The sequence below is a fragment of the Meriones unguiculatus genome, chromosome 17 (assembly GCF_030254825.1).
Source record: "Meriones unguiculatus strain TT.TT164.6M chromosome 17, Bangor_MerUng_6.1, whole genome shotgun sequence".
NCBI classification, from domain to species: domain Eukaryota; kingdom Metazoa; phylum Chordata; class Mammalia; order Rodentia; family Muridae; genus Meriones; species Meriones unguiculatus.
Window position 1 is genome coordinate 21030638 of NC_083364.1, and position 14578 is coordinate 21045215.

A 14578-nucleotide genomic window follows, 5' to 3' on the forward strand; every position below is an offset into this window, starting at 1 on the left:
CTAATTTAACCTTTCCTGCTCCCATTTTCCTTTCACTCTTTTAACACTATGTTCTATTTCCCTTGTGAACACTTACTGATTACCTAACCTTTATGGGTACTGCAATCAAATACATATCTAATTACATATGTCTCAACTTTAAAAGCCAATATGGACATCTGAATGAAAACATGGAATGTTTCTCAGTCTTGCTCTTGGTTACCTCACTTTGGTTGACTATTTTCATGCCACTCTTTCCAAAAGAAAATTTCATTATTTCATTTTTCTTAACAGCTGAATAGCAATCCATGGTGTAAATGTACCACATTTTCATTATACACCTATCAGTAGATGGACATGTAGTCTGGGTTAATTTCCCGACTATTAACAGAAAAGTAATGGACATGGATAAAGAAGTATACTCAGGTACAAAGTCCTTCCTGTAAATGGAACTTGTGGTAGATCTAGTGTCACATTTTAAATAAATTTTTAGATATATTTACTCTATTTTATGTGTATGAATGTTTGCCTGTAAGCATGTAATAAATATGTAGGTATGTGCACTATATATGTGACTATTCCCCATGAAGATCAGAAAAGAAAATAAGAATGCCTGAAAATGGAACTAGAGTTTGTTGGACAAGTTTGTCCCCACATCATGTGATGTTGGGAAACCCACCCTAACTATACAAGAGATCATCAAGTTTTCTTATATACTGAGCCATCTATCACACCCCCACTGTCAAGTTGCATCTTGGTTTTAGTTTAGTTTAGTTTAGTTTTGTTTTGTTTTAGGAAAAGCTACAACACCGATTGCCATGGTGCCTGTAATAGTTCCCATTCACATCAGCATTTAATAATTGTTCATTTACACAGCATCATTTTCAGAATCCACTGTCATCTTTTATCTTTCTCATTCTAATTAAGATAAATTGAAGCCTTACAGGAGACTTTGTGAGTTGCTTTTCCCTGGTGGTTAAGGATGTTGATCATTTTGCATTGCATATTTTGAGGACTCTGTTTAGATTTTTGCCCCAATATTTAACTGTTTTATTCAATTACAAAAACTTCCTGTAGCCCTCTTTCTCAATTGCACACATCTCTATGGATTCACAGAAATACCCCTAATAAACTCATTATCCCCACTTTTTTATTTATTCCACCCCTTTCAATTGAGGGGGAAACCCCTTCTAACCTACAGGACATTTCTCTGAAAGGGTAAGCTAGTCTGGTTGTAGATGTTTTTCCTTTTCCACTGTACCTCCAGACCCAATATCCCACACTCAAAACTAGCACTACAGAAAAACTTTGGAAATGACCTGTTCACCCTGAAAACCTTGACTCCAAGGAATAAAAATAAGCAGATGCTGGCGGGACACTCTGTTCTTCTCATTCCTGTGAGCCCTGTCAGAACACTAGCCTGTTCCCATTGTCAAATGTCAGCTTTCAATATTCAGAAACATATTTTACATGAAAGGTGATGTATCCATATCAAACAGGTCCATAGAAAAATGTATAGGAGGTAGCACTGAGCCATCGCACTCTACTAAATTTTGGAGAGGAAACAGAAACGAAAGAACAAAGCACCCACCAGCAAAGACAAAACCAGATTCAAGCTACTAGATCTATACTCATTCTAATTGTATGCCTGGAAAACATGGGCAATAACAGCCAGAACTATATTTGTGCTTTCTTGAAGCCTGCCACTGGTTTAAATAAAGGCACAGAGATATGTTATATAGTTTAAAGCTTAGGCCTTTAGCTGGAGCAGTCTCCCAGCAACTCTAGTGTATCCTGACTTTTCCTGGTACTGCATAGCTGGATACATGGCTAGATCTTTACATTCTGGCTCAGCTTTGGTCTGCTTTCCCCTTGTCTCTTTCAATTCTCCCACATTTCTGTCTATGTCATTCTGACTAGAAGTTTCACCTTGGTGCTTCCTGCCTCAGATATTGGTCATTAGATCTTTATTAAAACCAACCAGCACTAAGACAACATCAACCAACTCATCTGTTGCATTTATGCATAGAGAGACACCTCACCTTCATCTGTTTGAGGTGAGGAAAGAAAGAGCATTTACAAATAGAAGACAGTGATGGGCCATAGAAATTATAACACCCAGCTTATGCTTAGCACTTACCTCTTTGCTGGTACAGCCATCAGCAATTGAAAATACAGAGACATACTTTCACACATTGTTAATGACAGCTGCCCCAACACAGTACAATATGTCTCCACTAGATCCCAGTAACCTAACCACAAAAGGCCCAAGACTGTTCATACATAGCTAAAACACTAAAAAAGACAATAAAACAGCTTATATGAAAGTGATAGAGCTTGTTAAAGAGTAAATTAATAAATCCTTTAAAGAAATTCAGGAAAATACAAACAGTGCAAGGAAATTAATAAAGCCATTCAAAACCTGAAAATGGAAATAAAAGCAAGAAAAGAAAACACAAAATGAGGTAATTCTGGAAATTAAAATGTTGTAGATATTCAAAAAGGAACCACAGAGGAAAGCTTCATAAACATAATGCAAGATATTGATGAGAGAATGTCAGGCACTGAAGATTTGATAAATGAAATAGATACATCAGTCAAACAGAATGCTATCCTAAAAATTCCTGGTCAAAAAAATAAAAAATAAAAATGAAAAAAATCTAAAAAAATCTGGGAAACTATGAAAAGAGCAAATTAAAATACAATAGAGATATATAAAGAAGAAACTCAGGTAAAACCCAAAAATATTGAACCACCCCTTTATACCTGGAGTGAAGCCTACTTGGTCATAGTGGATGATATCTTTTATGTGTTCTTGTATTCGGTTTGCAAGTATTTTGTTGAGTATTTTTTCATCAATGCTCATAAGGGAGATTGGCCTGAAATTCTCTATATTTGTTGGGTCTTTGTGAGGTTTAGGTACCAAGGTGACTGTGGAGTCATAGAATGAGTTTGGTAATGTTCCTTCTGTTTCTATTTTGTGGAACAGTTTGAAGAGAACTGGAATTAGCTCTTCTTTGAACGTCTGATAGAATTCTGCACAGAAACCGTTTTTTTTTTTTTGGATGGGAGATTTTTGATGATCGCTTCTATTTCCTTGGGAGATATACAACTATTTAATTGATTTACCTGGTCCTGATTCAGATTTGGTAAGTCAAATTGATCAAGAAAATTGTCCATTTCATTTAGATTTTCAAATTTTGTGTCATATAGACTTTTGAAATGAGTCTTAATGATTGTTTGGATTTCCTCAGTGTCTGTTGTTATGTCCCCCTTTTCATTTCTGATTTTGTTAATTTGGATGGTGTCTCTCTGCCTTTTAGTTAGCTTGGTTAAGGATTTGACTATCTTGTTGATTTTCTCAAAGAACCAGCACTTGGTTTCATTGATTTTTTTGAATCATTTTGTTTCTAATTGATTGATTTCAGCCCTGAGTTTGATTATTTCCCGCAGTCTATTTCTTTTTGGTGTGTCTGCTTTTTCTTTTTCTAGGGTTTTGCAGATGATATGATAGTATACGTGAGTGACCCCAAAAACTCAACCAGGGAAATCCTACAGCTGATACACACTTCAGCAAAGTGGCCAGATACAAAATTAACTCAAAAAACTCAGTAGCCTTCCTGTATACAAAAGACAAAAGGGCTGAGAAAGAAATTAGGGAAACAACGCCCTTCACAATAGCCACAAATGACATAAGGTACCTCGGAGTAACCAAGCAAGTCAAAGACTTTTATGAAAAAAATTTCCAGTCTCTGAAGAAAGAATTAGAAGAAGATATCAGAAGGTGGAAAGATCTCCCATGCTCATGGCTTGGCTGGATTAACATAGTAAAAATGGCCATCTTACCAAAAGCAATCTACAGATTCAATGCAATGCCCATCAGATTACCAAAACAATTCTTTACAGACCTGGAAAGAAAAATTCTCAACTTCATATGGAATAACAAGAAACCCAGAATTGCTAAAACAATCCTCTACAATAAAAGATCTTCCGGAGGTATCTCCATCCCTGATCTTAAGCTGTACTATAGAGCAACAGTTATAAAAACTGCATGGTACTGACATAGAAACAGAATGGGGGATCAATGGAACGGAACAGAAGACCCAGAAATAAACACACACACTATGGACACCTGGTCTTTGACAAAGATGCCAAAACCATCCAATGGAAAAAGAAAAGATAGCATCGTCAACAAATGGTGCTGGACTAACTGGATGTCTACATGCAGAAAAATGCAAACACATCCACACTTATCACCCTGCACAAAACTAAAGTCCAAGTGGATCAAAGACTTCAACATAAAACCAGACACATTAAATTGGTCAGGAGAAAAAGTGGGGAAGACCCTAGAAATCATTGGTACAGGAGAAAACTTCCTGAACAGAACACCAACAGCCCAGCTCTAAGAGCAATAAACAATAAATGGGACCTCATGAAACTGAAAAGCTTCCGTAAAGCAAAGGACACCGTCATCAAAACAAAACGACTGCCTACAGATTGGGAAAGAATCTTCACCAACCCTTTATCTGACAGAGGGCTAATATCCAGTATATATAAAGAACTAAAAAAGCTGAAAAGCAGCAAACCAAGTAATCCAATTAAAACAGGGGGAAAAGAGGTAAACAGAGAACTCTCTGTAGAGGAATATCAAATAGCAGAAAAACACTTAAAGAAATGCTCAACTTCATTAGCCATTAGGAAAATGTAAATCAAAACGAACCTGAGATTTCACATTTCACCTTAAACCCATCAAAATGGCCAAGACAAAAAATTCAAGTGACAATGCATGCTGGAGAGGTTGTGGAGGAAGGGGAACCCTTCTCCACTGCTGATGGGAATGTAAACTTGTACAACCACTCTGGAAATCAATCTGGCGCTTTCTCAGACAACTAGGAATAGCGCTTCCTCAAGATCCAGCCATACCACTCCTAGGCATATATCCAAAAGAGGCTCATGTACACAACAATACATTTGCTCACCCATGTTTGTAGCAGCTTTATTTGTAATAGCCATAGGCTGGAAACAGCCCAGATGCCCCTCAACTGAAGAATGGATACAGAAATTGTGGTACATCTACACATTGGAGTATTACTCTGCAATGAAAAATAAGGAAATCATGAAATTTTCAGGTAAATGGTGGGACCTGGAAAGGAGCATCCTGAGTGAGCTGTCCCAGAAGCAGAAAGACACACATGGTCTATACTCACTCATATAGACATATAACATAGGATAAACCTACTAAAATCTGTACATCTAAAGAAACTAAGAGGAACCTGACTAAAATGCTCAATCCCCATACCGAAAGGCAAAGAGGATGGACATCAGAAGAAGAAGAAAGCAGGAAACAAGCTAGAAACCCACCATGGAGGGCCTCTGAAAGGCTTTGCCCTGAAGACTATCAAAGCAGATACTGAGACTTATGACCAACTGTTGGGCAGTGTACACGGAATCTTATGAAAGAAGTGAGAAATAGTAAGATCTGGAGAGGACAGTAACTCCACAAGGAGAGCAACAGAACCAGAAATTTGAGCATAGGGGTCTTCCCAGAGACTCATACTCCAACCAAATACCATGCATGGAGATCACCTAAAGCCCTGCACAGATGTAGCCCATGGCAGTCTAGTGTCCAAGTGGGTTACATAGTAATGGGAAGAGGGACTGCCTCTGACATAATCAGATTGGCCTGCTCCTTGATCACCTTCCCGTGAGGGGAGGAGCCGCCTTACCAGGCCCCAGGAGATGACAATGCAGCCACCCTTGATGAGAACTCATAGACTAAGATCAGGAGGAAGGAGAGGAGGACCTCCTCTATCAGTGGACTTTGGGAGGGGCACGTGTATAGAAGGGGGTGGGAGGGTGGGATAGGGAGGGGAGGAGAGAGGGGATTATGGGGGGATACAAAGTGAATAAAGTGTAATTAATAAAAAGAAAAATAAAAAACCCAATATATTATCAACAAGATCATAAAAGAAAATTTTGCAACCTAAAAACAGAAATGCCTAAAATGATACAAGAATCATTTAGAAATCCAAATAGATTGTTTCAGGAAAGAAACTCCCTTTTGCACAAATTAACCAAAATGCTAAACATGTGGAACACAGAAAACTTATAAAAGGCTACAAGGAAAAAAGACCAACTAACATATAAAAGTAGGCCTATTAAAGTTCCACCTGACTTCTCAATGAAGACTCTCAAATCCAGAATGGACAGGCAGATGAATGGGAGACACTACAAGACCACGGATGAAAACCCAGGCAACACAGCAAAATAAAGAAAAGACATAATCACAGATCAACAAAATCAAAGAAGTTGAATAAAATAAGAGCAATAGCAAAATGATAAGTATAAAAAGCTACTGATCATTGATATCTCTCAACATCAATGATTTCATTTCCTCAATACAAAGGTGAGGATTAACAGAATGGGAGTTGTAAACAAGACCAATCCTTCTGCAACCAAGAAACATCTACCTTGGTTAGATACTAACTCAGGACAAAGTTTTGGGAAAGGTATTTCAAGCGAATGGACCTACGAGGCAATGTGGCAAAGCTGTTTTAATAACTGACAAACTATATTTTAAACCAAAATAACCAGAAGAGATAGGAAATGACACTATACACTCATCAATGTAAAATCCACTCTGGTAATTTGAATAGGTTTGGTTCCCGTAGATTCTTGTGTTTGAATGCTTGGCCCACAGGAAGTGCCACTACTAAGAGATGTGTCTTTGTTGGAGTAAGGTTGGCCTAGTTAGAGGAAGTGCATCATTTGGGGGTAGGCTTTGTGGTCTCCTAGGCTCAAGCTTCAACAAATGTGTAGTCAAAGCCTCCTCTTGGCTGAGAAAGACAGTCTCATCCCCGCTGCTTTCAGATAAAGAGGACCAAGATGTAGAACTCTTGGCTCCTCCAGCCCCATGTTTACCTGCATACTGCCATGCATCCTACTGTGATGATAATGAATCAACTTCAGACACTGTAAGCCATCCACAGTTAAGTGCTTTTCTTTATAAGAGTTGTCTTGGTCATGGTGTCCCTTCACTGCCATAAAATCTTAACTATGACCTCCACAAAGATGGTGTTTCACTTGGAAATAATACCCTACAGCCTTTTAAATCACATATTGATCACCACACACACATAGCGAGGAATTTCAAAATTTTACTCTCACAAATGAACAGGTCATCCAGACAAAACCTAAACAAAGAAATGTAGATTTAACAGATGTATAAAATAGGCAAAACTGACAGATATTTGCTGAACATTTCTTCAAACACAAAAGAGCATACATTCTTCTTTGCACATGGCAGAGAAATACTTAAAGAAATGCTCAACATCATTAGCCATTAGGGAAATGCAAATAAAAACGACCCTGAGATTTCAACTTATACCTATGAGAATGGGCAAAATGAAAACTCAAGTGACAACACATGCTAGAGAGGTTGTGGAGAAAGGGGAACCCTTCTCCACTGCTGGTGGGGATGTAAACTTGTACAACCACTCTGGAAATCAATCTGGCGCTTTCTCAGACAACTAGGAATAGTGCATCCTCAAGACCCAGCTATACCACTCCTAGCCATATATCCAAAAGCTGCTCAAGTACACAAAAAGGACATTTGCTCAACCATGTATGTAGCAGCTTTTTTTGTAATAGCCAGAACCTGGAAACAACCCAGATGTCCATCAATGGAGGAATGGATACATTTTTTCTTTGAGAGAAGTATCCATTTCTGCAAGTGTGTCTTCAGCTCCAGAGATTCTCTCTTCCATCTCTTGTATTCTGTTGGTGATGCTTACTTTTGTGGTTCCTGATCTTTTCTCCAAGTTCTCCAGCTCAAGGGTTTTCTCATTTTGTGTTTTCTTTATTGATTCTAATTCTGTTTTCATGCCTTGCACCATTTCTTTCATGTGTTTGAATTTGGATTCCTGTCTCTCAACGATGGCCTCTATTTCTTTTTTCATTTCCTTCTTATATGCCACTAATTTTTCCTCTACTTGTGTATCTATTTGTTTGGCTATGTTTGCCTGTGTTTCTTTAAGGATATTGTCTATTTCTTCTTTCTTTGCCTCCAATTGACTGGCCATCTCTTTGAAAGACTTGTTCATTTCCTCCTTATGAGCCTCAAATAATTGGGCAAGCATGGCTTTAAAATCATTTTCCTGTGCTTCTGCTGAATTGGTGTATCCATCGATTTTGGGGTTTGCTGGTGAAGTCATGATGTCCTGATTTATGTTGGAAGTGTTCTTTCGCCTACCTCTGGCCATTGGCTTATCTGAAACCTTCCCTGTTTGTTTTTGGATTCTGCAGATCAGACTGGTGCTGTCTCTCTCTGGTGTCTGGAGAGTTCTTCAGGAAGCTGAGCACTCTCAGCGTGTGCTGAGGACTATCTGTACCTGTGGGAGGAAAGTACGCAGGCGCAAACGGGGCAAATGCAAGCGTGTGTGTGTGCGCGCGCGCGTGTGTCTGTGTGTGTAAGTGTGCGTGGATGAGTTTCTCTAGGGACAGAGTGATGGCTAATGTTGAACCCTTGAGTGTGTGGGAGGGGCTCTGTACTGTATATGTCGCAGGCGCTAATGATGATCGCAGCGCAATTTCTGGTATTAACTGTCTTAGCTCCTCAATCAGGCCCACAGGGCAGGAACTTCAATGTCCCTAGTGCCCCTCTGTTTCCCAAAGTGGGTATGTGGGTGGGAGGGAGGTTCGATGCCTGGCTTCTGGTTTAGAAGGACCCAGGATCTGGGGAACTGCAGATTCTCAAGGGTGCACTCACTTACAGGCAGGTCTCTTGGCCGAGATCGTGGTATCCGGGGCTCTCTGCTCTCTGGTTTGGCCCTGCTTCTTTGATGTGTTCCGCCAGTTCTGTGCTGCTGTCACTGCCAGGTTCTGAGGTCTTGCTGCAGCTGGAGATTTCAGGGTGGTCACTTCAGCAGGGATGGGGTAATCAGGCTCTCTGTTCTCTGGTTTGGCCCTGGTTAGTCTTAAACTGGAGGGCTGTGGTGCCCCGCCAGTTCAGTACTGCTCCGCTGCCACGTCCTGCTGTAACTGGAGACTGGCTTGCTAGTCCCAATGCTTTCTGGGAAGTCCTGGATCTCTTCGTTGTGCTCTCCAAGCTTGGGAGGCCCAGTGCCTGGTGTGTCCAGGTTGTATGACGTTTCTGCCTGGTTTTGGTGAGTATATAGCGTACTCTCTGTCACTGTGGGATTGGGCGGGTCGTACCGTCAGTGATGGCGATCCTGCGTAGCTAGTATGGTGTCTAGCAGATTCGCGCCCTGGGAGGATGGTGCAGCCGCTGCGCGAATCTGGGACTCCGGGGTACGTACTGCTGGCTTTTGTCTGCCGCTAAAGTGGTTGGGGCTCCGTCTCAGCGGTTGTATACCCCAGGCAGTTAGGTCTGCGCTGAGAAAGATGAGTCCGCTGTGCCGCTGTGCCGAGGAGGAAGGAGGTCTGGGGGAAGGGAGTGCAGCAAGAACAAAGGATCTTTTCTCTCCCTCCCCAAGCAAGTCTCCGGGTGACCGGAGGCCAAAGTTTTCACCTCCTGCGATGTTCTCTGGTGTTCAGAAAGCCTCGCTGTGGTTTTCCTGGGTTGGGGGTCCTTCCATTCTCCAACTCAGAAGATCAGGTATCCCACCGCTCAGAAACTGTGTGTGCTAGTCGCCATCTTGGCTCCCATAATCCTTCAGGAATGGATACAGAAATTGTGGTATTTTTAAACTATGGAATACTACTCAATTACAAATGAGGAAATCATGAAATTTGCAGGCAAATGTTGGGATCTGAAAAAGATCATTCTGAGTGAGGTATCCCAGAAGGAGAAAGACACACATGGTATATACTTACTTATTTAGACCTATAAGATATGATAAACATAATGAAATCTATACAGCTAAAGAAGCTACACAAGGAAGAGGTCACAGGGTAAGATGATTAATCCTCACTTAGAAAGACAAACAGGATGGGCATTATATGTAGGAGAAAACAAATAACAGGTCAGGAGTCTACCACAGAGGGCCTCTGAAAGACTCTACCTCTCAGTTTATCAAAGCTGATACTGAGACTCATAACCAATCCTTAGGCAGAGTGCAGGGAATTATATGAAAGAAGGAAGACTTAATATGACCTGGAGAGGATAGGAGCTCCACAAGGACCAAATATATCTGGGCACAGGGGTCTTATATGAGACTGTTTCTCCAACCAAGGATCATGTATGCATATAACCTAGAACCTCTGCTCAGATGTAGCCCATGATAGTTCAGGATACAAGTTTATGCCCTAGAAAGGAAAAAGGGGACTATTTTTGACATGAGCTCAATGGCGTGCTCTTTGACCTCCCCACCCTCCCGCTAAGGAAGAAGCAGCCTTGCTAGGCCACAGAGGACGACTTTGCAGCCAGTCCTGAAGATACCTGATAAAACAGGGTCAGGTGAAAGGGGAGAAGATCCTCCCCTATCAGTGGACTTGGAAATTGGCAGGGAGGAGATGAGGGAGGGAGGGTGGGATTGGGAGATAATGAGGGAGGGGAATAAGCTGGAATTCAGACTTAATAAAATGTAACTAATAATAAAAATAAATGAAAAAAAAGAAAAAAAGAGACATATACTCATCCTAAGTGCCCATTATCAGACAAATGCATAATGGATTTATAGCATATGTGCACATGGATATTTTGTTCAGCCATAAAAAAGGTTAAAATATGACATTTTCAGACATGTTGATGAAACCAGTTGCCTATTAAAAAATAAGGAAGACTCATGAGGAAAATATTGACTCTAATGTGCAGTTTGTAACCTTTTACATTATATACCTGTGTCAGTGATAAAAATAGGGTGTGTTTAAAGAGCATTAATACTAAACAGACTTGAGAATGAAAATACATTAAGAAATGGGAGGTAAAAGAACAAATTTTCTCTTATAGGCTAAATATATGTGGGCCCTGCATGTATGCTTGCCTATCTCTCTGTCTTTCTGTGTGTGTGTTAGTGTGTTTGTTACAACATTGAAATCAAAGTTAGAAAAAGCAATTTCTAGTAAGGATGTAAAATCAATAGAAACGTGAAATAATGTGGGGAAAATAAACTTGTATACAAAAGGAAATGTGCAAAAAAAAAAGCACGATAAAAAACATTACAGCATATACATTCTTTAAAATGAAAAAATTCACTAAAAACACACCACTGAACAACACAATTTACACATTAGAATTTTAATTTTCTGCCTTGAATGATAAATTTTCTCTTCTTTCAAAGACTACCTAACACCTAATAGTCCACCCTAAATACATACATGCGAGAAACTTTCCGTAGATTTAAGAGGTTATATTAAAGAATAGGTATGTATAAATACATATATGTATAAAATAACAATTAATAAACAAGTAATTCATGAATAAAAAGATAAAAAGGAGAGGGTGAGGTAATGTTCATGGTTAAATAAGGAAAGAGAGAAATTATGTAACTATATTGCTATCTCAAAAGTAAAAAAAATAATTAAAAGAAATGGTCAAGATGAAATAATCTACAGATAAATGTTTTAAATGTATATATACATACAAGTAACATATATAGGTGTGCTGCACTCATGTATTTGAAGTATGTAAATATAGAAATACATATTAGTTTAACAATGACTGATGAAAAAAGATGTTATGAAGTTGAAAGAGGACAAGGAGTGAGTATATGAAAGGCCTTGAAGGGCAGAAGGGGAAATGTAATCATAATCTCAAACAATTAAAAGAATTTAAAAAACGTTTAACTGTTCTTTTTTGCATGAAACAACTTCGTAGTACTGTTGCTAGTTCTGGTTGAGCTAGTAGAATTCCAGTTTGGTGGAGCACATTTTGTTTTCTGAGAGTGGGGATGCGAACATCTCCTGCGGTAAATAAATAATGTGTAACATGTCAGCTTGAATTAGGTAAAATATGGAGGAATCAAAAACTCTACAATAAAAACTGATAGTAAAAAACCTGCTTATTTTTTACTGAAAATGTATTCCTTAGTTTCCACTCCCTCCACTCCTCCTAGCTCCCTCCCACCTCCTTTCAACCTCAACCTATAACCCTCTGTTTTCTCTTCAGGAAAGAGTATCCCCTCAAGAAACAATATTCATGCAGGACAAACCAAAATACAACAAGACAAGGCAAAAGTCCTCATATCAAAGTTGGACAAGGAAACCCAGTATCAAGTTCTTGAAAAGTAATCAAGAACAGGCAAAAGAGTCAGAGACATAGCTCCTCCTACTCTTGAGAGTCTGACTAAAACACCAAGCTAATAGCCATAACATAGGCAGAGGATCTAATGCAGACCCATGCATGCCCTGTGCTTGTAGTTCTTTTCTCTTTGAGCCTATGTTAAGCCTGCTTAGTTAATTCATGTGTTCCTGGTGTACCCTCCCCCTCTGTCTCCTACAGTCTTTACTCTTCCACTTTTGTGGGATTCCCTGATCACTGTCTTTCTTGTGAGTATATACTCATTTTCTTTGAAGAAAAATAGTGGCAGTTTCCGAAGACACAGCACTGTAGTACACATTCTGCAAGCAGAAATCCAAATTCTTCTTGAATGATAAATTTCCTTTTCCTTCCAAGGATGATTTCATCTATCAATGTGTCTATACTGCTTCTGGCCACCATCCTGAGAAATGCTCCAAAAAAGATAACATATAGAGGTGGTTTCTTGAAATTAATTTTTACATATAACCATTGGGGAAATCAACATTGTGGGTGAAAAAATAGATCAACAAAATATATTTATCCATAGGAATTGAGGAATGAAGGAGAAACCATGTTTTAGAAGCCCACATGAAGCTGTGTCTCTAGTGATGATGAGCGACTGACTAGGAATTATTTGTTCAGCATGACTTGGCAAATGTATTCTCTACATAATGGAAAGCACATTGAACATTTAATGATTCTGCACATGGGTGTTTTGAGTAGTTCAAACACCACACAGCAACTTCTCTGAGGTAGCCTAGACAGTGGGTTTGCAATGTTACACATACTTCACTCAGAGAATGAAGCATATCATGAATGACTTTGGGTCTTGTACTCTGGAGAATTTTGGATGTTTTGTTAAATACACTAATTTGATGGAATTGACTGTGATCATACAAATAGCTCATTAACACAGATTTCTGCAAAAGAGGAAGCCTCCTCTGAGGAACTCGTGCCAGGGGCTTGAATGAAATCATAGCATGCAAGGCAGGAGAAGACATGTTTTGAAAATTGCCTGTCACTTGAATGTTAAAAGCAGGTGCAGAACCCCAGGCCAGGCTATTTTCTGTCTCTCGTGAGAGTTTGGTACAGACTGGAGAGAAAGAAATCAAGAGGTTATTTGTAGTATCTTCAATCACAAGAGAAATAGAAGCAGGCATATATGCACCCTTGCACATATGACGTTTTTCTGACTGATACTGCTGGTTCTCACATAGGTCAAGTTTCCAGCGTGGCTAACATGGGAAAGATGTCCAGATCAATTTTTGTAGTCTTGCTCCTGAAGCTTCCTCTTCTTTTGTGCAATTCAACTGAAAGCATGTGCTTTTGGAGAGTAAAATTCAATGAAAACACTGATGGGGACTTGCCACAGGACTGTGCTTTTCTCCTTTACACAGCTGAGGAACCTGTACCCAAAGACTTTTTCAAGTATCTCCTTGAAGTACGGTGAGTTCCCCTTGCAATACCTAATTTTCTATTTCATGATCCTAATGGACACTTTGTAGGAGCTCTATACATGGCTGAACCAATATTCTGTGACCTCCTTTCCTCTTCTTCCAAACCAGAGGTATAGAAAGTTGACATAATGTATTTGAGTATTTGCTGGAGACTACTGTTACATGCTCTAATGGCCCTGTCTCTACATGTCTCTTTCCCATAGACTCCCTTTTACAATTCTCCTAATTTAGATACATACTATCTTCTACACAGATTCTTCAAGATCCTTAGCTTTTGAAAGTTTCCAATGCATGGAGTCCAATGATCTTTGTAAAAGCTCAGTGAAACCAATGTCATGAGCAAAATTTTAGATTGTACCAAAGTGCTTTTGTGAGTATCTGTTACTGCAACTCACTTTGCCACATAAAGCCTAAATTCCATGCAAATTCCATGCTATATTCTGCTAAGGCAAATATTTTACAAAGACCGAACCTGCTCTTTCTATAGTCTGCATGTCATTGTTAAATGCCATCTTTTTTGGACCTGATATTGAATACAATACCAAGAGCCTTAAAAAGTGTGATTTCTTTTAAATTTCCATTCTTTTGGAGCCTCACTATGGAATATGCTTTGTCTGCAATTAGAGGTATTAGTATTTGTAAGAATTCTACTTAAGGAATAAATGGATGCTTGGGGGATTGCAGAAGAATATCTTTGATAAAAAAAATTGGTTGACACTGAGGGCACGGGTGCATTCTCTCCCTGTCAAAACCTAGAGTGGCAGTTCATAATGACAGATACCAGCTTTAACAGCAGGGGAGAAGCTTCTCTCACTGATGCAGCTCTAGGCCTGCTGAGAATGCATTTGTGTTCGGGGTGTCTTTTTCTTCTTTACAGTTTCTGAAACTGATGTCATATTGGCATATATTTTCAAATGTTGTAATATGAATTCACATATTTTTA

The 14578-nt window shown here is 39.3% G+C and overlaps 1 protein-coding gene across 1 annotated transcript in view; it reads left to right on the forward strand.

The window, feature by feature from the left end:
• The window catches only part of LOC110541778 (vomeronasal type-2 receptor 116-like), a 63111-nt gene that overhangs the window by 21357 nt on the left and 27176 nt on the right, over positions 1–14578 (forward strand). Inside the window, 1 exon segment of the mRNA XM_060370101.1 lies at positions 13396–13624. Within this exon segment, the coding sequence (XP_060226084.1) occupies positions 13396–13624 (229 nt within the window).